Source organism: Diceros bicornis, chromosome 36, assembly GCF_020826845.1.
Source record: "Diceros bicornis minor isolate mBicDic1 chromosome 36, mDicBic1.mat.cur, whole genome shotgun sequence".
Taxonomy (NCBI): Eukaryota; Metazoa; Chordata; class Mammalia; order Perissodactyla; family Rhinocerotidae; genus Diceros; species Diceros bicornis.
The window spans coordinates 29,309,135-29,334,793 of NC_080775.1; the positions used below are offsets into that span (position 1 = coordinate 29,309,135).

The 25,659-nt window shown below is 36.9% G+C and overlaps 1 protein-coding gene across 5 annotated transcripts in view; it reads right to left on the reverse strand.

Moving 5' to 3' along the window:
- ZNF438 (zinc finger protein 438) overlaps positions 1–25,659 on the reverse strand; it is a 187,563-nt gene that overhangs the window by 87,690 nt on the left and 74,214 nt on the right. For 3 of the 5 annotated variants that reach the window (XM_058532718.1, XM_058532719.1, XM_058532724.1), the window contains exon 3: positions 797–881. The exons of the other annotated variants lie outside the window; for them this stretch is intronic. In XM_058532718.1, coding sequence (XP_058388701.1) covers positions 797–810 — 14 coding nt within the window. In that variant the 5' untranslated portion in view covers positions 811–881. The remainder of the gene's footprint in view (positions 1–796; positions 882–25,659) is intronic. 5 annotated transcript variants of the gene reach the window in all.

Genomic DNA, 25,659 nt, shown 5'->3' on the forward strand with positions numbered 1-25,659 from the left:
ATAATTTTAATTTCATCAGAATAATCTAAGGAAAATAAGCTGCTTTTGCTTTGAGCATTTCTACCATAGAGATAGCAATACCATATATTTTTTTTAGTTTCAAATATTAAAATGTTTATTCAAAGAGCATAGAAGAATATATAACACAAAGAAGAGGAAGTAACATGAAGACAAAAAAAAAAGCAATATGGTATTATGTTACTAAAACAAAATAAAAGCTGTGACATTAACCTTGTTAACCTGTAGACAATTAACAACAATCATCCAAATTTTGCTTTTCCCGACACAGTGTGGAGCTGTCACGGAGAAGGGGCTGTCTGGTCATAGTCTACATTTGCAAACTCTCCCCCTTGCACCAGATGTGGCTTTGTGCATAGTTCTTCCCAAAGGAACGTCAGTGGAAGTGACTGAATGTGAGTTCTCAGGTGGAGGCTTTCCAGAAGCAGGTGAGGTGTGTTCATGCTCTCTTTCCCCAGCTGCTGGAGGACTCAAAGGCCAGGTTATAGAAGGTCACCTACTGATCAGGAATGCCTTCAGTGCACTGTTTCATTAGCAATAAACACACTTTAATTAGGTTTAAGCTATTTTATTTTTGGAGTCCACTTATTAAAGTAGTTAGCTATCCTTAACTAACATAGAAAATGGTATCTTTAAGTGGGGTGCAGACCAAACAAAAAATCTAACATATATGGCAACTGCTTAGCAGCCAGGCAGCAGGAAACGAAGAAAGTGAGTAAAGGATGGTAAGACAGTCATGTCATGCAGTCACAAAACACTTAATAAAAATACTGCTTACCAAAAGGAATCCATGGTGATAGAAGTCAAAAAATGGTTGCCTCCGGGGGAGGAAGGCGGGGAATTAACTGGAAAGGGGCATCCATCTGGAGTAATGAAAATGTTCTATATCTTATTTTGGGTGGTGGATTACACGGGTGTATACAATTGTCAAAACTCAATGAACTGAATGCTTAAGAGCTGTGTGTTTACTGTATGTAAATTATACCTCAATTTGAAGCTATACCTCAGATAGCTTCAAAAGCAGAATAAGTCTCTACCAAGTCTCTGGGTACAGGGAAAAAGAGATGGAAAACTGAATATTAGAAGAACAATATTACCTGCTGCATTTATTGAGAATTTATAAGCAAGAAATGTGCACAGGCAAGAACTGACAGGTTTGAGAGTAGAAATTAAAGAGAATAGAGAATCCAGAAATTTGGGGGCTCCCAGGGTTAGAAAAGCTGACTGCTTCTGGATTTCACACAGTAAGAGAGAAGACTTTAAAAAAGGCTTTGAGCAAAAATGGCCCATTACATTTCTCAGATAAACAGAGGGAAGTCAGTCTTGCTGCAGATCAGGTGAAGTATGCTACCTTCCCATGAAACCTATTCTCAAATGGCCATACAACAGCCCCCAGTCAGTTGAGAGAGAGGAATAGGGGTAAGGAAGCAAAGGAATAAATTAGGCTTGGGATTTTTTTTGTGTGCTTTTTGGCTAGAGTGACCATACAATTTACTGTCCAAACTGGGATAGTTTTAAGAGTGAAAGAGGGTATTATTACTTAACACGCACAAGAGAGATAAACTAAGACTGTCCCTGCCAGACTGGGACATGTAGTCACTCTATTACTAGCACATGGAATTAACTATAAGAAGATAGATCAGAAGCCAACTAAGTTTCTGAGGGAATAACATTGCCAAAACCCCAACAAGCCTTGCCTATAAGGCTTTGACCGTTTGAACCTTAAAATAATGCTCAAGTTGCCAAAATTGCATGGGCAGAAAGTAGGAAACAAAGCCAAGGAGGTACATAGCCGCCAAGGAAGGCCTATTCCCCAATGTCCACATAAGTGTAACACTGGAGGAAAATGGGCAAGGGAAAACCTTCCAAAAGGCAGAATCAGGTCCTAAAGAATAATGAACAATGGAGTTCCTTCCAGAGAGCAGGACTAGAGTCTAATCAAGGGACATTTTCTACCCTAGGCAAGGATTCTTCAAAATGCTTCTTGTCACTGTCAATATTCCTAATTCTAAATGTTCCCTAGGCTTTAGGAAATTAAACACAAACTTGCAATTTGCTAATTGGACCTAATGCAATAAATTATGGCATGTATGTAATGTGATGGTTCTGAGAATAAGCCTGAAGAGTCTTTTACAAAGATCACTGAACTGACTGCCAGGAGGCCATGATTCTCATCCAATCTTCACTACTAACTGTGTGACCCTGGATAAATCATGATTTCTCAGATTTCAGTTCCTTCATTTGCAAAATGAATAAGAGGATGCCTTCCAGTTCTCTAATTCTAATTTAAAATTCTTGCCCTCGCTGAGCCAAAAGAACTACAAAAATCCTCTACAAAATGTCATTACCTAGAGAATCCATAATAGACTAGCTGGTCTGATTTTTATAGCGAAAGCAACTCAGCGCAATTCTAAAAAGTTATATTGGCAAGAAAAACTGGCACTCTTTCATTTCTTGATTTTTCTGCATTATTTTGGTCTCATTCAAGTACATTAAGGAATAAAACATAACTTTTTTTAAGTGGGAAAAAATACTTGCCTTCCATTTCATTAGGCTTTAGAAACTAATCTAAAAAGAGGAGAGGAATTCCACTTCACCTAAAAATTTCAATTCTTTTGTAATATATATAGACGAAAATTTAGAATGTTTTAAAAACCAAAAACCAATTTGGAAAAGACTTTTCATCTAAAAACACCATAATAACATTTTATTAGCTATATGGTCAATAATAATATTCACTGAATCCTAAAAATACTATTTTTCAAATAATTAAAACTTGAAAAATCTTTGCAATTAAATTTCAACTTTTCATGTCCCCTCTAATTTTTAGAAGAAAATAACATTCAGGACTCTGTTTCATTCACTGACAAAAGATAAAGCAAAAACTAATATTATTGATATTTTGTTACTCATAAGCCTTTAGCTTTACACATGTATAAAAATAAGAGCCAAACATTTTAAGAGAGTAGGACCCAAATTTTGTCACTTCAAATCACTATATCTTGGAACAAAGAAACAATGGCAAACATTTTGCAAGCCTGCTATCACACACCCTAGTTTCATCAATGAGTTTCTAAATTAAGCACATTTATTGATTGTCACTGACTACAAAACTATGGATAGATGTTGCACCACCGTATAAAACAAGAACAAGAACCATCAACTCCACAGTGCTTGAGAAAAGATCATTTTAATTATCTGTTGAGTGAATTAGTGCATCAAAAAATGAGGAACCAGACAGAATAAGCACAATGAAAATACCCCAAATCTCTGAAACACAAATTTGCAGGTGTACCTCAGATTATACAAAAATTTAAATAAGTCTAAATAATGGAAAATTTGTAAGTGAAATATTTTAAATGTGCTAAGGAAACTATTCAGAGATATTTGACAGTAACTCTCAGGTAAACGAAGGAATGCTTTTTTATGATAAAAATTATGCCTTAAGAGAATACTTCACAAATTTAGATATTTCCAAATCAGTATTGATGTTGAGAAGTCTCTTGTTTGTATATGACAATTTTTTTTCTTCTTTGGAAACTTTGGTTTAGGTTTCTCTCTTCCTTTTGTTCTAGGAAAACATGTTGTATTTTTCTTGGATAATTCTTTCCTGTTTTCTCTTGTATTAGTTGAGCTACTGGACCTCCTGGATTGTGTCTCTAATTATTTCTTCCTCACATTTATCTTTCAACCACGCTAATGAATTTATTTCAGCCATCGATATTTCTAATTTTTGTGAGTTATTTCTAGTTCTCTAATTTTCCTTTCAATTCTCATTTTTAAAAAAGATTCTATTTTCTACGCAAAATCTTCTCACATTTTCAAAGATAATAATTACAGTTTGTTTCTTAAGTTTCCTACTGCTATCTCTCTAGTTTGTGTCTCCCCAGAGTTGTTTGTTTCTGTTTACTTCCTTCTGCTTTCATCTTGGAGGCATTCCCAAATAGCTGGTGATCCTTTGCTGACTATTCCTGTTTTAGTGTAAATATTAGTAAAGCAAGTTGGCAGCTCTGTCTGCGAGGTGGAGCTTGTTGAAGGTGAGCTTCACGGAAGAGCAAGTGGGCAGCAGCAGGCTTCTCTGTGGGGGAACTGCAGTAGGGTCTTTCTCCGGGACCATTCAGTTTCTCGACAGAGTCCTCCAATACCTTATTTGGGACTTAGAAGTTTGATCCTGGTGCTCTAAGAGCTGGGAAGACTTTCACTGAATCCCACTCTCCACTCTTCCTGTGTCCCGGAGCCTAGATTCTCTGTAGTTTCAACTTCTCCAGAAAATAAACCTCCCATCTTCTGGGACGTGTGGAAGGTAGTTATCCAGCTGGAGTGAGATAAAGACCTGAGTGTCCAACCAGTCCTTTTATAGACTTTCTGCTGATCATCTGTTTCTAGCCCCATGCCTTACATCCTCCTTCCGCCTAACCTGATATCTCTAATCACAGAGTCTTCCAAGGGTCAGCAAGGTAAAACTGCTTCCTTTCACTGTTGTTCTCCTCTGTAGGTGCTTAGGTTTTCACCTTCCTCTACTCTCCAAAGTCACAGTCATACATTTTCTGCAGATTAGAGTTACTGATGTCACCTACTTCTTATCAAAGAAAGAGCTGGAATTTTTGTTTTTTATTTCCTTTGTTTTCGATGGATGTTTTAATAGGAGAAGGCAGAAAGTTCTTTATTTGCCATCTTAAAATCAGAAGTTACAGTCTCTAAATTATTTCACATATCATTTTTAATGGTTTGAATTCACTACAGTTTTGGTCTGCTGAGCACACATTCCCATCTCCCTTCTTTCAATTCCTTTGGAGAAAGCCTCCCTTACTCCATGAGACCCCAGTGGGGCTTTCAGTCACTTGGCCACGCCCCTGTATTGCAGCACTGGGAAAACATGCCCTAGGCAGCGCCACCACAGCACCCTGTTCCCTGGGCCAGTGATTATTCATCACACGTGGGGTGGAGTCAGAGTCAATCCGCATCTTCTCTGAGGCAGAGAGCTGGATGTTTAACCCAACAATTCTCTTTCTGTTAGAAATGCTAAATGAGGAAGACGACAGTCTCAAGCAGCTGGTGGTCACCCTACTGACCATATGCCTATCTGAAGATTGACTAATAAAAAAATCAGCAGAGCTGAAAAGGAGTCCAGATGAGATCATTTGAGTTCCCGGCTGCGACCATGCCTGAAGCCAGATGGACCTCTGGAAACCATGGTTATATAAATAATTAAGTTCCTTTTATTTTCATAAGCTGGCTTGAGCTGTCTTTCTTTCATTTGCAACCAAAGAAGTCCTGATGAATTCATCATTTAATCAAAATGTTTTAAATTGCTAACAGTTGAACTACAAAACACCACTTTGCCAAAAATTAAATAGCCTACCTTCTTTTATTAAAATAAAATCACAAATCATAAATAACATACACATATGTTCCTTTTACCATTTACGTAAGATACTTTGATTTTATTTGAATATTCTCATGTTTTCAGGGTAGCAGTGTCTTTGAGAATGAGACATATACATTCTGTAGTACTACAAACCAATAGCCACTAACCTACAGAACAATTTTGTTCTAGGTACTTCAAAAGGTCTTGTCATTTCTTTAAACCTTCCCTATAAGAGCTCTCAGCTTTTAATAAAACTCAAGTTGTATAGTTATCTTACATAAAGTCTTTATGGAAAAATGAAATAATATATTTCAAAATATTTGCTCTCTTAGGAGGAAAAGTATGATTTAAATTCAAAGAATTAGTCAGCCTTAGTCTCTCACCCAGCGACTAGAAACCAGGACAATTTAAACTCAAGGATTTACAGGAAGGAGGTAGACGGTAATAACATGCTTCCAAGGAGACGAGTAGGAATGCTTAGAAGTCACGTGTTCCTCGGATGCCCTCCCTAGAGTGAACTCCCCACTATTACATACAGGCCACCGTGCTCGCCGACCCAACAGTCAATGTCTAAGCTTTTGGGTTTGAAGTTCTTGCCTGGGTCTGATGTGCATCTAGAGGCTGGGCAGGTAATCTGAAAGAATGAGGAGGCTAAACATTTTTAATGTATTACAATTATTTTATTTGCATTAAAAGGTAAATCTTACTAAAATTCCAGTCTCTGTCTTTTTTATTGGTTCAAGTTTTTTTTTTTCATGCATCATTTCTATCTACTATCCCTAGTTTTCCCATGGTTTGTTTCATAATGCCATCTTCAGTAACAGTTTTTTGGCACTGATACTCCTTGTATACACAGAAATTGTGTATGAGTAAGAGCTAATAATAATAATGATAATAATTGTTCAGTTAACTGAGCATTTATTTATGGGCCAGGCTCTGTTCTAAGCATTTTACGTGTATTAACTCATTTTGTGCTTACTTCAGCACCATGCGGTAGGTACCGCTATCCCCGTTTTATAGATGAGGGTGTGGAGGCACTGAGAGGGATAAGCAGCTTGTTCAAGATCACACAGCAAATAAGTTGTAAATATGACTCCAGGCACTCTGTCTCAAGGATCTATGCTCTTAAACTATTATTCTGCACTCTCCAAAGCAATATGCCATCTGTTATGGGTTGAATTGTGTCCCCCAAAATGTTATGTTGAAGTCCTAACTCCTGGTCCCTGTGAATGTGACCTTATTGGAAATAGGGTCTTTGTAGATGTAATCAGGTTAAAATGAGATTATATTGGATTAGGGTGAGCCCTAATGTAATATAACTGCTGTTCTTGTAAGAGGAGGAAAATGTGGATACAGAGGGAAGCCAGCCATGAGAAGATGGGGGCAGAGATTGAAGCTATGCTGCCACAAACCAAGCAAGGACTGGGGCTATTAGAAGCCTTGGATCCTCCCCTAGAGGCCTCTGAGGGAGCACAGCCCTACCAACACCTTGATTTCAGACTCCTAGCCTCCGCAAGAGTGAGAGAATACATTTCTGTTGTTTAAAGCTACCCTGTTTTGGTACTTTGTTACAATAGCCCTTGGAAACTAACATACCATCTTTCACTTACAATATCTACCTGTGATTTCCGTATAAATAACATTTAACTTTCCTCTTAATTCTATATTTAAAGAAAAACAGCCAGGGGTGGGGCTGTGAAAACTGAAAGGCACAGCCACTCATCTCATAGCAGCAGCTTCTATTCAGCTCTAGCTAATTACTGGCACATGGAAAGGCAGGACCCCAGTTGCCAGATCTTAACAGGTTTTAAGAAAATTCAGAAATCTGGATTTGTACATTAAATTACTTAACAATTTAAATTAGTAACTAGTTAAAACAACACTAATTAATAACTAATTTAAGTTTAAAGCAAACATTGTGCAAGCCAAACATGACACAAATCCAGCCACAATCTGCTTTGTATATTTTCCTTGCTTTCTATGTTTACTCTCCCTTGCACTTCACTTGACCAGGCCCTAAGTGGAGTCATCCATCCACTAGATCTAGATAGCAGGCACGGCGCCGGCGCTAGGAGCCATGCGGAAGTCAGCACCTTAGACTAGAGAACCCTCTGGGATGTACTGAGTGTGGCAGATGCAGAAGAGTCCCACACATTTATGAATCCAAGACTGAACAGGCACACTCTTCTGGATCCACATCTGAAGTCTAATAGCGCTCCTCTAGTCTGTCAGCTGATCTTCCTAAGGTATTTGTCTTGGTCAGTCCAGTGTATAAGTGACTTAGAACTTTAACTGGGTAAAGTTCTGGATAAGCCTAAGACATGACCTTGATACTTCTCAGGCTCACTGCCACTTCATAGCACCATCCTTATAATTGAATGAGTTCCCTAAATTTTTTATCTGTAATATGTATACTTGAAAGAAGCACAGTGGAGCATAAGAGCTGATAATTGTCTTTTAGTATTCACCATCCTGTAACCTATAAAAGTTGTCCAGAAACCTGGAAACATTTCTGAAAAGCAGTTTTACAAAATGTGACTTCATTACTCAGGCTTGTTCAAAAACTTCAAAAATATAAAGAATTGCTCTGAGAATGTTAAGATCAACTCTAGTCCAATAAGTCTCTATTGCTATTTTGTAGCCTTAGAATGTTCTGAGTACTCATGGGCTATGGACATTTCTTCAGCACCTGCCGGAGTTCAGACCTATTTGATATGGTATAGAAACTGATGATTGCTTCTGGGAAGCAAAACGAGGTACTTGATATGTTGGCAAGATTCTCTCTGCTACACTGATATTAAATTCAGTGAGGCAGTTTGGCACACCATGGTGTTCGGGACTTGCAAAATTGACCGTTATTTTTGGAAAGTTGATAGAGCAATGTTAAGAAGCAAAATACCATAAAATCTGTCCAGATCATCTCATTTAATGCTTTGGGGTTTTTTGTTTGTTTTTCGCTTGAATTAAACATCTCTCAATCTTCCATTGGTTTTTATACCTGTAAAATCATACTGAAATTCCCTAGCTCATTACTCTCACAATAATCCCAAATGGTCAATAAAGTGGCTTTTATCCCCTTATGACAGATGAGGAAACTGAAGCTGAAAGTGTTAAATATCTTGTTCAAGGTTGTTAGCGACAAAGGTAAAGCTTGTACCCAAACCCCCTGATTCTGAGTTCACTGATCTACCCTAACAAATTAGACTTACAAGACCAGGTTGTTTAGACAGTCGGACAGCCAGAACTGGGATCAAAACCAAGTTCTATGCTGACTTGACTTTTGACCTCAGATAAAATTTTTAAACCTCTCTAAATCCTAGTTTCCTCATTTATAATATGGAGTTAAAATGATGAAATACATGTAAAACATGGAACAGGCTGGGCACTCAACAAACGTTAGTTCTCTTCTCCCTCTCTCCCACAGGGTCCTCTAATCTAGCAGACCATCCATTCTCCGGTTAATCATTTGGATGATTAGTGAAAACCTAAGTAGCTATAGAAAAGTAACTCAGGGGATGTGGAGATATTGATAATGCAACAATAAATTCATTGTCACAGGCAAAGAAGACCATGGCAGAAATTGTTGTCATGCGTATATTATTACAGAATAGCCAAGAGAGTAGTTCTTTTTAAAAAATCCATGATGTTGAGTCTTTTTTTAAAGAGGGCAGGTCACATCAAAACTTCCTGCCTTGAACTTATTCTTTGCTGTCTAATAAATACAGCTCATTGTTTCCAAATATAAAATATTCAAAATATACCAGAGAAGTATGAAGCTAAAGAATTGTGTGCCAATAACTATCGTATATATGTGACTCTGGCTCTTGGCACAACTCTGCAGAACTGGGGTTGTGTTACTGCATATGTGGGTAGTTATTAAATGCTTTACAATGATTATGTTAAAGGTCTTGTTCCGCATACATATAACTTCACTTACTATTATGAGTTACACGTGTACATGAGTAGACAATGGTCTCCTTCCATTAAATGCAAACTGGCTGAAATTACTGTTTAAGCTGCCAGGTTATAAGAGAAAAGAGATCAAATTAATGAGGGTGAAGTTGTATAATCAGTTTATAAAACAAACCATGTCGAGGTCAAGGCTGACATCATCAACTCCCACACATCTAGGTACACTTAAAAATGTGACTCCTCTCATTTTCCCACCACCACTGCTCTAATTCAAGCTGTTTCTTATTTCTCTTCTATTCACATGCAGTTGATGAATTATTTATCTCGGCAAATACCAATTTGATCATGTCACCCATCTCAGAAACTTCTGAGAGCTTCCCACTGCTTGATGGACAGAGGCCCAACTCCTCAGCAAGGCATTCATGGATCTCTTAAATTTGGCCCATCCTTCTAATTCAGTGGTTCTCAACCACTAGGGGAGTTTTAAAAGATAAACAGGTTTACGTCTCATGCTCCAGAAATTCTATTTATTAGTTCTGGGGTAAGATCCAGGGACTTGTATTTTTAAAAATATCTATGGATGACTCTTATTCACTGCCAGGGTTGAACCACTGCTGTAATTTTCCCACCTATTATTTCACCCAACATGAGCTAAACTTTCTGTTCTTGTAAGTAATCCAGCCAGTAATGCTTTGGTGTTTGTTTGTTTATGTCTCTAGTCCTCTATTCATGCTGTTAATCCAACCTGGCATATTATTTCCTCTCCTAGCTCTTTATCTGAATCTTCACCATTCCTCTAGGACAACCTGAAATCCCACCACTAACTGTACAACTGTGGTGAATCATAATGATATTGTCATTCTGATAATCGTAAGAGCATTTGTTACCTTCGTGAAGTATTTTACGGCAATTAATAACATACTGTGTGCATTGTGAGTGTTTCTTTCATACTTCACTCTCTGTATTTCAGCCTCCTGGAGGGAAAGCAAACGTTTCATAATATCTTTGGTTCTCATTCCTTAGCCCTTGGCAACTACGACAGCATTAAGCATGAAGTAGACATTTACTAATGTGCACAAAGCTTGTGATGACTGAACAAATTAAATTCTCTAAAATTTATGAAGTGTTTTCCTTATAGCGTGACAGCATAAACTGTCAACCTCCAGCGTTATTTATGCACACACTGACATGTTTTTCATGGGAAGCATCATTATGCCCACATAGAACTGATAATCACTTGTCTGCAAAAACTGATGTGATGTCAAATATATGGTTGATACCTAGAAATGTGTTTTTCCTACAGACAGGAGTATTTTCCATGTTTACATATTAAATTCTCATAAGTTCGTAGAACAGCAGAAAGTCGGAAGTAGTAAAAGTTCCTAATCCGTCATTACCTGACTTAAAAATGACCTACCATATGGGGAGGATCAGAATAGCAAGTGTCCCCTTGCCCTCAATTTAGAACACAGGAGAGTATCAGTAATCTACAAGTAAATGTCTCTTACGTAAACATTGAAAATCAAAAAGCTACTGGTGTGAGAGTATCCAATATGCTGAGCCACTGCCAGATCCCCAGCTCAGGCCCTCCTACCACTCAAGCTGCCCAGAAAGCTCTGCTTCTAGGACATAGGAGATATGCTTCCATATCCACAGCTAGAATTTCTCTACAAAACAGTGGTATACATGGTGGCTGCCTGTAGTCAAAGCAGCACTGGTACTTATGAGTTAAATGGTCTTGGGAGGGCTCACTGAGTACCTAACACTATTTATAACATTGTTTTTGGAAAAATGCTTTCTGCATTCCAAACAACAGAATTAGACATGAACTTTTAGAATACAGTTTATTTCTTAGGTTGGGAACTGACTGTATCTTGTCAATTACACCATGGTCAGTATTTTCCTAGGATAAGATGGCATGTGGAGGCCTGCCAGGAGTGCATAACAGGAATGAGTAGTTGCCATGAATACAGACCGCATGTGTCTATAAGGATGAAAGACAGAGGCAATGATGAGAGAAAAATCCAGGCACATTCTTAATTTCTTAAACAAATATTTACAGAACACTATTAAAGGCTATGCTAAATGCTGTGTGAGACAAAAATAAGTCAACTAAGATCTTTGATTTTATAGTCCTTACAACCTAGGATGGAAGATAAGACAGACATAAACACAAATAATAAAGCTGCATGGTAATAGTGATAAAAACAAAATACTAGATGAAGTCAGGAGAGAGAGGGAGAGCTAGTGCTTCTAGCTGGAGTGATCAGGGAGAGCTTCATGGAGGAGTCTGCACCTCGGCTGAGCCTTGAGGGCTTGCACAAGGTTTTAACAGGCAGAGGAAACAGTAAGAGGGGAGCAGGGGACATCATAGAAAAACACTGAGAAAAACAGTATAAGTCAAGACACAGAGGCATGAAGAACAACAAGAGTTCAAAGAATAGGAAAGAGTCCGGCTGGCCAAAGTAGGGGATATTTTTAGGAGCTTGGTAGAGGGCTTTGAATGCCAGGCAAAGGAGCATAGATTCCACCCAACAGTGAGTGGAGAGCCATTAAAGGGTTTTAAAATTATTGAACTGGTTCTACATACAGATCTATCTGGCAGCAGAATATAGGATAGAGGAAGAGAGAATGAAGATAGAAGGTTGATTAAGATAACCTTACAAAACTAGGTTTTTAAATAAATAAACAATTACAGCTCAAGCGCTAGTTAATTACTGAGTATCTCCCTTTAATGATCAAGAACATATAAATCATTTAGAAAAGTCGTACAAAGACTTAAAAAACTGAAAAACAAAATAGTAGCTACAATGAAAAAACTATTTTAAAAACATTAAGTGTGGCACATAGTCGGGACTTGAGACAAAATGGACGATTTTGAGGTGTTAGTCTCATTTTAAAAATATCACGAGTTTAAACATTATATTTTTAATAAGCACATAAAATTTAATAAGAAATCACATTTCCACTATTTTCCAAGACCAGTGACTCAATATACAAGGTGACTATAAGATATTCTGAGAAATTTGCGAGTTGAGAAAGCATCAAAGGAAGTGGACTTAATTCTTTACATTTTAAATCAATCTCAAGCTGATGCTAAGATGGATACGGACAGACTTACTTGAAGTGATCTGACTTAGCAAATGTCTTCTAAAATTCAAATTTTCAGTATTGGATGAGACATGGCATTCATCTTTATCTGAAAACAAATGTAATGGAAATACTACAATTGAAAGAATTAATAGGTAGCTTATAGAAGCCAATTAGATGATTATACCTTAAAAGACCATAAAAGAGTTATATGAAGTCCTATAAAATTGACATTACTTGTACTATGTATAATTTAAGAACCTAAGATAAAAATCTCAGGCCATGCTCAAAGACTTCTAAAATAGGAGATATAATACATCCCCTTCATATATTTTTATGTCAATCTCCTAAAATTCTGGAGAATATATTATTAGATATTTAAGCCTGACTTATACTGAATTATTTAAAATTTAGCCAACAATCGAGCCCTATTCACTATCATATCATGGACAGCAGGGAGCGGTGAAGTTGAAAAAGAGAGAGTTCCTACACTCAAGAAACCTAGAAACCCCAGAGGAGACAGACAAACAAGAATAACTCCACATCAGTGCAGATATAATAAGTGGTACAAGGTGTTATGGGATCTTAGAGAGGGTTAATTACTACAAGGAAAATGTGGGAAGGCTCTGTGTTACGGACTGAATTATGTCTCTCCCAAAATTCATGTGTTGAAGCCCTAACCCCAGTAACTTAGACTATGACTGTATTTGGAGATAAGGTCCTTAAAGAGGTGATTAAGTGAAAACAAGGCCATTAGGGTGGGCCCTAATTCAATATGACTGATGTTCTAATAAGAAGAGATTAGGACACACAGAGAGACACCAGGGATGTGCCACACAGTAGAAAGACACAGTGGAAAGTGAGAATACAAGAAGGTGGACATCTGCAAGCCCAGGAGAGAAGTCTCAGAAGAAATCAAACCTGTCGACACCTTGTTCTTCGACTGCTAGCTTGCAAACCTGTGAGCAAATAAATTTCTGCTGTTTAAGCCCCCCAGTTTGTGGTATTTTGCAATGCAGTCCTAGCAAACTAACCTACTCTGTAAAGGTGAAATTTAAATAAAGTTTTAAGAGATAAGACTTTTAACAATCAGATATAGGTAAGGTTTAGAAACAAATAACATTCCAGGAAGAAACAAAAATTACTTTATTTTAGGCATAGAGGCCACAATGTACAGTGCGAGCTCAGAACCAGTCAGTACACTTCTATAACAAGAGGACAGTTTGGGGACAAGGAAGTGAATAGATTAAGCAGGAAGCGAGGAGAGCAGCAGGGAGGCGGGGAGGAGAAGAGGGAGCAGGAGACGGACAGACCGACAGATAAAGAATGGAATATGGGGTTGAGGTCATATTGTAAAACGGGGTGAATACTACATTCAGTATATGGGGTTTTATTTTATACATAAAAGGAGACATCAAGGATTTTCATTAGAAAACCTTTCCAATCTGTATTTTAGAAAGATGACTCAGGTTGTGGAGTATGAGTTACTGTGAGAAGATTCAGAAAGCAGTGAGACCTGTTTTGTTACTGCAATAGTCAAGATAAGAAGAAACCAGGGCAAATGCAATGGAAGTAAAAATTTAAAAATTCACTGAAGGTGTGCTTGAAAATGAGAACCAGAATAACCACCCCATCAGTTACGCAAGTCAGGGAACTGGAACAATTACCATCATTCAGTTACACAGTTACAAATGCAGAATGTCTTGGGCCTCAGCCGACCTTTCTTTTCAATCACAATCATGCGTTGTTTGCATCAACCACTACTTCTTAAAGAAATCAACCAATCCAAAGACTCACCTCACTTCTGGTATCTTACCCTAGAACTTCAGAGCCCAAGCTACACTCAATAAAAACGCTAAACTCATTTCGTCAAAGGACGCACCATGTCAGAATCATCTGTGTGGTCTGTCTTGCTGCAGCAAGTCAACAGAACAGTTTGCTTATTTCCTAGAAGGTTTATTTATTTGAGAAGGGGGCTTTCTACAAAAGATTAATGTCCATCAATGAAGTCAAGGAACAAAAGAAGGGAGCACCCTGTTCTGCCTGTTCAGGGCAAAGAGAGGACTAAGAACTTAACAGTCATTGGTGACCTTACAAAGAAATTTCAGGAAGGCAATAAAAGAGAACAAAAACTTCCAGCAATTGGAGGATTAAAGAAAAAGGAGAAGAAGTGGAATTAACTAGTAAATTTTATTTTTTTTAAGGAGACTGGCATAGTATAAAAGCGAAGCTGAATCTTCAACAAGATTTTTTGTTATTATTTTTTCATTTTTAATGCTAGTAAAAGGAAGACAGAGAGTGAGTGATAAATAATGGAGCAAACTCAAGACAAGATGGGAACAAGAACTCTGGTAGAGTTAGCCATGTTAAAGAGGAGAAAAGGTTCTTTCTCTATGTTTAGAAATGGAGGAAAGGATGAGTGACAGATATAAATAAAAAATTTCTGTGTAAGGGGGTAAAGTTGAGGGAGTTAAGGTCCAATGGCAAGGGCATCTATTCAGATAGTGAGGTTGAAGGAGGGAGGGAAGGAAAGAGAAACGAAGAGACAGTATATGAATAGAAAAAAACTGCCATAGAAGAGGAGAAAGGAAAAGAGAGGTGGCTTTCAGTATTTGAGATCTTGGAATGATTCTGGTTAATAGAGCTGAGCAAGTTAAAAAACACTGAGTTCTTAGTATGAGAAACTCAAAAACATAAATTAGGAGAAACAGATTATAATCGCATAGTGTGGGGCAGAGAAGACAGTTTCAAGTCTGATACTGACACGATTGAGGAAGTTACAGCAGTGTTCTAGAAGTTAATCAATAACAAGAATTGAAAAGGGGAGATGACAGCATAGGATTTAGAAAAGAAGGAACTGATGAAAAAAGGTGGCACAATGATCACTGAACTGACAGTGAAGAGCAAAAGAACACATCAACCCTCCTTTAAAATCCAGAGTTAAAAAAATTCAATACTTTTCTTGAGATGGCTGTGAACAAAATGGCACTGTCTACAAAAATCAGGTTTAAATTTCTAGGGAGGAGAGGGAAGAAGAGTTCTGGGAAAAGATCAAAGTTACAAAAACTTGTTCAAAATAGAGCAGGCGGTCCAGATGACATGAGGAACCAGAAGTAGGTCAGCAGTGAAACTGTGGGTTCCATCTGAACTGGGTAGGTAGAACTCCTTGGAAAAAGAGAGTCTAAGAATAGGGCTTCACCCAGGCTGGTAGGTGACAAAACAGCATTCTTTCTCTTTCTCTCTGCCTTACTGTTCTATAAGACAGGGCAAAAGGCTGGCCACACGTGTCACCAGTCTCTCCCTCTCTTAGAACTTGCTTGCCCAAACCCACATACATTCTCTTCTCAACCACACAGTAAATTCATCAGTGCAAGTTAAGTCAATCCAATTTGAAGGGGCAGGAAGACTAAATGCAGATCTAAACTCTTTTACCCAATTTCCCCATAGATGAAGTTGACACTTTTATTCTAATCTGAGTTATGTCTACTTCTCAAAGTAGGAGAAAGAAAAATGTGGTATAATTAATTGGTCCCCTCAAACTCCAACAACAGATGTAAAGTAAATAAATGGCAACAATCTGAGGGAAACTACATGGAAAGTGGACTGAGTGTAGAACTTATCAGCCTCCGTGAAGTTTCAAATTTCCTAAAACCATTCAAAGACCTAATACTGAGCCCTAATTCAGTTGAAGATTGCTATTAGAGGTGGGGAGATTTCTAATTGTGGATTTAATGCTTTTAAAAGATACAGCACTATTCAGAATTTTTACTTCTTTTTGTGTCACTTTGGTAAGGTGTATTTTTCAAGGAATTTGTCCATTTCATATAAGCTGTCAAATGTATTGACACAAAGTTGTTGACGATATTTTCTTATCCTTGAGATATTTCCTGGATCTCTAGTAATGTTTCCTTTTTATTCCTATATTGCTAATTTGAGCTTTCTCTTTTTTCTTAGCAGGAGTTTATCAATTTTACTAATCTTTTCAAAGAAACAACTTTTGACTTTATTTTTCTCTATTTTATGTCTTCTTTCTTTATTATTTCCTTCCTTTCAGTTTATTTGAATTTAATTTGCCCTTCTTTTTCTAGCTTTTTGAGATGGAAGATTAGATCACTGATTTTCAACCTTGCTTTCTAAGCATATGAATTTTTTAAAAATTTTTTGTTTACTCTAAGCATATGCATTTAAAGCTATACAGTTCTCTCTACGCATTACTTTGTGTCTCATAAGTTTTGATACTGATTCAATTCAAAATATTTTCTAATTTTTGTTGTACTTCTTTGACCCATTAAACTATTAAACTATTTCTAATTTAATTCCACAGTGGAACATATATTGTGTGATTTCAATCATTTGAAATTTGTCGAGACTTGCTTTTTGGCCCAGCACATGTTCTATTCTGGTAAAAGTTCCAGGTACACTTGAAAAGAATGTGCATTCTGCAGTTGTTGGGAATAATGTTCTATAAATAGCAATAGGTCCAGTTGGTTAATAGTATTATTTAAATATTCCATAACCTTCTGGTTTTTAAAAATCTGCTTGTTATATTAGTGGTTAAAAGAAGGTTGTTAAATTCTGCAACTATGATGTTGATTTGTCTATTTCTCCTTTATGTCCTGTCAATTTTAGCTTTGTATATTTTGAAGTTATGTTATTAGGAACATAAATTTAGAACAGTTGTCTTCCTATTGAATTAACACTTTTATCATAAAAGGCTCCTTTTATCACTTATAATACTTCTTGCCTTAAAGTCTACCTTGATATTAATATATCAGACTTTCTTTAGTTAGTGTTTGCACAGTATACCTTTTCTTTTCTCCTCATATCCTTCTATGAATATATGTCTTATGCAAACTATATACAGTTGGGTCTTTTTCTGAAACTACTCCAAAAATTTTTGGCTTTTAATTGGAGGACGAAGTCCATTTACATGTAATCAATCACTGATATTTAAGAACACCTGCCTGTTATTGGTTTTCTATTTATTCTATCTGTTCTTTTTTCTTCTTCTCTTTTTGATTAATCCATTTTTTATTATTCCATTTTATCTCCTGTTAGCTTTCTGCTAAACATTTTTGTATTTTTAAGCAATTATTCTACACATTATAAACACTTCCTTGACTTATTGCAGTTGACTTCTACCACTTCCTAAACAAGACAAAAATAGCAGTTTAAGTCTATTTACTCTACCCACCCTTTGTTCTGTTGTTTTCATATATTTTATTTCTACATATATTTTAAGCCCCACAAGACCATGTCATTGTTTCTTTAAATAGTCAGAAATCTTTTTTTTTTTTTGTGAGGAAGATCAGCCCTGAGCTAACATCCAATGCCAATCCTCCTCTTTTTGATGAGGAAGATTGGCTCTGGGCTAACATCTGTGCCCATCTTCCTCTACTTTATATAGGATGCTGCCACAGCATGGCTTGACAAGCAGTGCGTTGGTGCGCGCCCAGGATCCGAACCTGCGAACCCTGGGCTGCCAAAGCGGAGCGTGCACACTTAACCGCTGTGCCACCAGGCCAGCCCCACAAATCTTTTACATTTACTCACAGATTTATGCTTTTCTATGCTCTTCATTTTTTCTTGAGGTTCTATGGTTCCATTTCGCATCATTTTTCTTCAGACTAAATAACTTCCTTTAGTATTATTGTAATATGGGTCTACTTGTGATAAAGTCTCCCACCTTCTGTTTAAAAACATCTTTATTTTGCCTTCATTTAAAAAAGTACTTTCACTGAGTATAGAGTTTCGGGTTGGCAGTATTTTTCCTTTCTGCACTTAAAATTTAAGGATGCCATTCCACTGTGTTCTGATTTTAATAATTTCTGTAGAACACTCAGCCATCAATCTTTATTGTTGCTCCTTTGAAGGTAGTGTGGTTTCCTTCTTTTGGTTAAGATTTTCTCTTTATATCTGGTTTTCACAAGTTTCACTATGTTGTACCTATGTGGTTTTCTTTATATTAATCTTGTTTGGAGTTCACTACGTTTTTTGTGCTTCTTGAACCTGTGGATTTCTATCTTTCATTAGTTTGGAACATCTTTGGTCATTCATTATCTTTTCAAATATTGCTTTTGCTTACTCTCTCCTCCAGAGACTCCAATTACATGCATGCTAGGAAATGACTCGATCTCATATGTCTCCTATGCTGTTTTGTTCTTTCCATTCCTTTTTTTCTTCTGTGCTTTAGCTTGTATATTTTTCCATTGAGCTGTCCTTGAGTTCCCTGGTTCTAGTTATTTTTTGCAGTACCTACCTATTACACTCAGGTCTTAATTTCAGATATTATATTTTTTAGCTGTAGAATATTCACCTGATTATTATTTTTTTTGGTCCCAACTTTCTGTTGATATTGTTCATCTTTTCATCCATTTGTTAACCTTTCCTTTATTTCCTTTAACATATTTATAACAATCATACGATCCTTGTTTGGTAATTCCAAATTTATAACCTCTTCCTTTATTTCCTTTAACATATTTATAACAATCATATGATCCTTATTTGGTAATTCCTAGATCTATATCATTGGTGGATCTGTTTCTATTCTCTCTTCTTCTTCGGACACATTTTTTCTGATTTTTCACGTCATATAACTTTTTATTCTTCTTTTTTCCTATTGCAGTAACGTTGGTTTAATACATTATATAAATTTCAGGTGTACATCACTATACTTCTGTTTCTGCATAGATTACATCATGTTCACCACCCTAGTGTATTCTTAATATTGTGAATGTAACAACCATAAAACTGTGGTAGATGTTACTTTTTCCCAGTGAGGGCCCATCCTTTCCTCTATTAGACAGGTGGGGTGAGAGGCTGATCACTTCAATCTAATCAGTTTACCTCTAATAAAATATTTCAAAGGTGAGGTCAGTTGTGTGTTCATCGCAGCTGCACCCTACCCCCATCCCATGGAGACTGTCTCCTAAGCACTGCAAGATTGTAGACTTCCCTGTATATTTTCAGCTCAACCTCCCAGCCTCCCATATTGCCCCAAGGCTTTGTAAACAACCTAGTGGAAAAACTAGTTATGTGTCTGTGGACTCTCTAGGTTCAAGTTCATCACACCAGACTATGTGACCATCAAAACTCCAACTGGGTCTCTTTCCCCTAGTAGAGTCTCACTCCCATAGCAAGCTTGGTCCTTAGCCAGTATCCATTTTGGGAAAACACAATCAGGAAAGATGATTGCTAGCAATCTCAGCTCATCTGGGCTCTTCCAATCTGGAATTTCGGTTCAGTTAGTCCTCCTTGCTTTCATAGCTTTCCAAGGTCTTCAAAAATATGACTGTGCTTAACAGTGATACAAACATTTTGAAACTTCTCCCATTGAGAAGTAGGTATATATGTCCCTCGTCCTCCTTGAATTTGGGTGACCTCTGTGACTTCTTTGACCAATAAAATATGGTGGATATGGTTAATAATAGTCAATAATATTATACTGCATATTTGAAAGTTGGGAATTAGACATGAAATTCCTCCAGATTTAAGGAAAGTTGTTTCAGCTAAACTGTAAGGAAAATAAAAGACACATTAAAGAGCCTGAAACATGGTAGATACTCAATAAATATTACTTCCTTCCTACTTACAACAATGCTGCAGGATGGTATTGATTCATTCAACAGTTATTTTTAGCACCCATGTGTCAGATTATATTCTAGGACCTGAAGATAGAGGCTGAATAAGGCAAACAAGGTCCCTAGGTCATGGATAAGAGTGGGCTCTTGGGGCCAGACTGTCTGGATTTGAATCTACTCTTTACTAGGAAAAAGAAAACAAAACATAGTATGTTTGAATTGTCTCTTGATCACTATTCTAGAGTGGCTCTCTAGCAAGACTTCCTGGTTTGAATCCCTAGCCCATCATCGTAACTTAAGTTACTTAGTCTCTTTGCTTCAATTTTCCTTACCTGTAAAATGGGGATAAGAAAACACTTCATAGCACTGCCTTATTAAGTTAATAAATACAAAATGCTTTGAATCATGCTTGGCACAGAGTAAGCCCTCAATAAACATTAGCCATTGTCATCTGGCATATACTTAGATGTTCATTTACTAGTAATTATTGTTTTATAGCTAATAAAGATTTGTTGAACAACTAAAAAAAATGTGGTGGATATGACATGACACCAGTTTCTGCTCCAAGACCTTAAGACACTGACAACTTTAACTTCTTATATCATGGAATACACTGAAAGCACTGAACTTACATTAAAAAAAGCCAATTAACTTGATATGTTAAAAAATAAAAACAGCTTTTTGTTTTCACCAATTTTGTGTAGTATTTATCTGTTTTATAATTTCCTATTTTATTGATTTCTACTTCTTATTTTCTACTTTGTACTTGCTTTGGGTTTATTTTGCTTTTATTTTTCAGCTCCTTAAGGTGAAATTTGTCCTAGACCTTTCTTCTTTTCTAATGTTAATATTTGAAAGCTATACATTTTCCTCTAAGCACTGCTTTAGCAGAATAAATACTGGTATGATGTGTTTTCATTTTCATTCAGTTCAAAGATATTTTTTAACATTCCTTGCAATTTTTCTTTGAACCATGTTTTATTTAAAAGTGTGTTAATTTCAAAATATTTGGGGGAGAAGTTCTAGATATTCTGTTACGTATTTCTAATTCAATTTAGTTACAGTGAGAGAACATACTCTGCATTATTTTAATCTTTTAAAATCTATTGAGACTTGTTTTATGTCCTAACATATGATCTACCTTGATGAAAACTCCATGTGTATTTGAAAAGAACGTGTACTCTGCTGTTATTGAGTACAGTATTCTATAAATGTCAATTAAGTCCAACTGGTTAACAGTGCTGTTCCAGATTTCTATTTTTGTTTTTTGTGAGGAAGATCAGCCCTGAGCTAACATCCATGCCAATCTTTTTTTTTTTTTTTTGCTAAGGAAGACTGGCCCTGGGCTAACATCTATGCCCATCTTCCTCCACCTTATATGGGACACCGCCACAGCATGGCCTGACAAGTGGTGCATTGGTGCGCGCTCAGGATCCGAACCTGGGCCACCAGCAGTGGAGCCAGCACACTTAACCGCTACGCCATGGGGCCAGCCCCCAGATTTCTATTTTTTATTGATATTCTGCCTACTTAGATATCAATTGCTGAGAGAGAAGTATTTGAAAATAACTACAACTGTAGTTTTGTCTATTTCTCCTTTCTGTTCTGTCAGTTTTTACTTCAAGTATTTTGAAACTCTGTTACTGGGCTCAGACACTTAGGATTGTTATGTCTTTTTGATGAATTGATTCTTTTATCATTATGAAATATCTCTCAATATCGCTAGTAATATTACCTGTTCTGAAGCGTATCTTGCTGGATATTAATACAGCCACTCCAATTTTCTTAATGATTAGTGTTTGCATGGTATATATTTTTCAGTCCTTTAGCTTTTAACCTATGTGTTCATATTTGAAGAGGACTTCTTGTAGACAGTATATAGTCAGTAGGTCTTGCTGTTTTTATCTAGCCTGATGATCTCTGCCTTTAGAGTATTTAGACCATTTACACTTCATGTAATTTATATGGTTGAATTTGGATTAACTATCTTGTTATTTTCTGTTTGTCCCAATCTGTTCTTTATTTCCTTTTCCCATTTTTTATTGCATTATTTGGGATTGAATTTTTTTTAGTATTTCATTTTATCTCCACTATTGAATTATTAGACATACCTGTTTCTTTTGTAGTTTTAGTGGTTGCAGTCGTGTTTAAAATATACACCTTTAACTTATGACAATCTAACTTCTCATGATATTATACCACTTCAATATAATGTAAGAATTTTACAGCAGAATACATCTATTTCCTCCTTCCTGTCTTTTGCGCTATTGTCATTATAGTCTAACTATGCTAAGACTGTCATATTGGAGAAGCTAGGTGTAGGCACTGTAGTTGACACTCCCAGCTATGATTAACTTTTGAGTTAACCTTGTCAAAGTACCATAAATGTGATTAAAGCTGTCTTGGACCCTGCAAACCAGCCATCGTCCGGCTGAATGCCAGCAAATAACCTCAGCTAAAGCTACATGGAGAAAAATAACCACCAGCTGAACCTGCCCTTTTCACTGACCCACAAACTGTGAAGTACAATAAAATAGTTGTTGTTTTAAGATTATAAGTTTTTAGGTAATTTGTTACAGAATTAGATAACCATAACAGATTCTGATACATGGAAGTGGAGTTCTGTAATAAAAATCTTAAAACATGTGGCACTGGCTTTGGGACTAGGTGGTAAGCAGAAGCTGGAAGGGCCTCAAGAAGACTATTAATGAAAGCTTGAAGGACATTAGTGAAAATGTTAACAGATGGAGAAACGACAACTCCTCTCACACAGTGGTGTAAAGTTTGCAATATGTTCCTTGCATAACACAGAAAAGAGAAAATATGCCCAATAAAAAGTAGTGGATTTGACTAAGAAGATCTCTAGGTAGAAATTTGAAAGCGTTAGTCTCTTTCAGCCATGTATGATAAGGTATACATGGAGAAAGATGAGCTAATAAAAGAACTGTTTCACTTTCAAGCAGAATTTAGAGGAAATATAACTATAAAGGAGCCAGGACTTGCTATTTTAAAAAATAAAACAATTTCTCATCCCACTCTTTCCAGACAGAAAAGTAAGAAATAGCTTCAGAGTAAATATCAACTCTAGGGTTCTACCATTAAAGCATGGTTTCAGGATAAAAATCTCTAGGGTGTGCCTGTAAAACAAAGTGTTGAGACTGAAAAATGATTTAAAGTTGTATCAGTTTAGTTCTAAGAATCTTAACAGTGTGCCTCTTAGACACTCTCTTCTATATAAAAGGCCTAAGGAAATCCTGAGGGTATGCCTTTTGGACTTTTTCAAATAGAAAAACTTCTAATAATCTTATGGATATGGTCTTATAATACCTTGACTCTGAGTTTGAAGTAGAAAAAAGCCTATCTCAGAAACACATGTGGGAGTGGTTTCTGTCTAATGGAGTGGATTATAATTTGATACACAGGAATCTCACAAAGTTTTTAAGGAATTATGTCAGATTTGACTGAAAGGAGCAGCAAGAGCACAAAATGAAAAGAGGCTTTTGGATTCTCAAACTTCTACAAGCAGGAAGAAAGACTGGAAAGGATATCCAGTTGTAAACACAAGCTGTTTCTTACAGAAAAGGAAGGATGACTCAGAATTGACAGGGTGAAGCCAGGAGCCATGGATAATCATTTACAGGAAGTAGAAACAGCCCTAATAAAAGAACTGACAACATCAGAATTTCAAAATTACTATGGACCAGTGAGAGCTATGTGCCTCCTGTTTCCCCATTTTTGAATGGAAGTGTTTACTGCAGTTATTCTTTGCCTGCCTCTAAATTATATGTTGAGTAGATAACTTGCCTCTTCAGAGGAACTGCACCTGAGGAGCTTCCTGCACATCTGGACCTGATTTAAATGACAAGATCCGGGACCTTAAGCTTGAGGCTAAAGCCATAGTGGGATGAGAATTTTGGGATTCTTGGAAGGGGGTGAGTATGTTTTTAATATAGGAGGAATGTAAATCATTTGTGGCCAGAGACTGGACTGTGGTAGATTAAAGAGGGTCACATTCTCTGATACCTCTTCCACGGAAAGGGCATGGCTATATCCCCCTCTCACTGAAACTGAGAGGGCTCTGGGACTGCTCTGAACAACAGAATATAGTAGAAGTGATGTGGTGCCAGTTTCCAGTCTTAGGCATTAAGACACTGGCAGCTTCCACTTCCCATCTCTCGAAAATTCTCTCTAGGAGCTCCAAGCCACAATGTTAGAAGTCTGACTAACCTGAGACTACCATGCTAGAAAGGTCATGTGAACTCAGTCTTCCACCTCTGCCCAGGCACCATATATATGTGTAAATACATCCTGCATCCTCCAGAGCAATCCATGCACCAGCTGAATATCATCCAGTGATCTCAGACAATGGAATATGGAAGAGAAAAATCACCCAGCTGAGACCTGCCTTAATTCTCAACTCACAGAATCACGAGCAATATAAAACAGCTGTTGTTTTAAACCAATAAGTGTGAAGGCAATTTATGATGAAATAACAGATCATTGCAACAATGATTTTTGTAATTTATCTTTATTTAAGGGCTGGCCCCGTGGCTTAGCGGTTAAGTGCGCGTGCTCCGCTACTGGCAGCCCTGGATCGGATCTCGGGCGCGCACCGAGGCACCGCTTCTCCGGCCGTGCTGAGGCCGCGTCCCACATGCAGCAACTAGAAGGATGTGCAACTATGACATACAACTATCTACTGGGGCTTTGGGGGAAAAAAAAAAAGGAGTAGGATTGGCAATAGATATTAGCTCAGAGCCAGTCTTCCTCAGCAAAAAGAGGAGGATTAGCATGGCTGTTAGCTCAGGGCTGATCTTCCTCCCAAAAAAAAACAAAAGTAAACTTTGTTATCTTTAAGTTGTTGCAGGGGCCACAATGTCCTGCCATCACCTTCTACAACCCAACTGGAAGCAGAAGCCTAAACCTATATACTATTCAGAAATAATCTGCAAAGTCATTATAAGGTAAAATTATTTCTTAGAGATAAAAAGGCCAACTTTCTCAGAAATATCATAAAACAATTTTCCAAACATCATAAACTTCAACTAAGTTACAGCAATTAAAACCAACCCTTTTATTCTCACTAAATAAACTATTGTATACACATAAAGCCAAAAGATTCATGCTCAGGTTGTCCTTTAGACAACATATGGTTATTTAGATATTTTCTCATGATTGAAACAAGACCAGGATTACAAATATAAAATTAAGACCACTTGTAGTAGTCTAAAGCAGTGATTTTAAAACATAACATAAAGAAATAATGTGTATTAAGATAAACTATGAAGTACAGAACAGGTAATAGCTGTTAGTAAAGGGATAATATATACATTTATATATATGTATGTATATGTAATTTTGTGTGTGTGTGTGTGTGTGTGCGCGCACACATATCTTTTTTTAAATGGAGGAGTGCCCAGTGCCAGTGTGTTTACTGCAGCATTATAACAGCTGAAAACTGGAAACAATTTAAATATACATCAATAGGAAAATAGGTAAGGAGGACAGGAAACGAAAGGAGACTTTAATTTTTATTTTACATATTCTATACTTGACATATGAAATGAGTTGTTAGAAATGTTTTACAACAAGCAGGTATCACTTGTGAAAATTTACAATTGAAAACACACCATTCCAGGCTAATGTCTATGGCCATGTTCTACCATCTTTAAAGCCTGAATGATCCCTTGG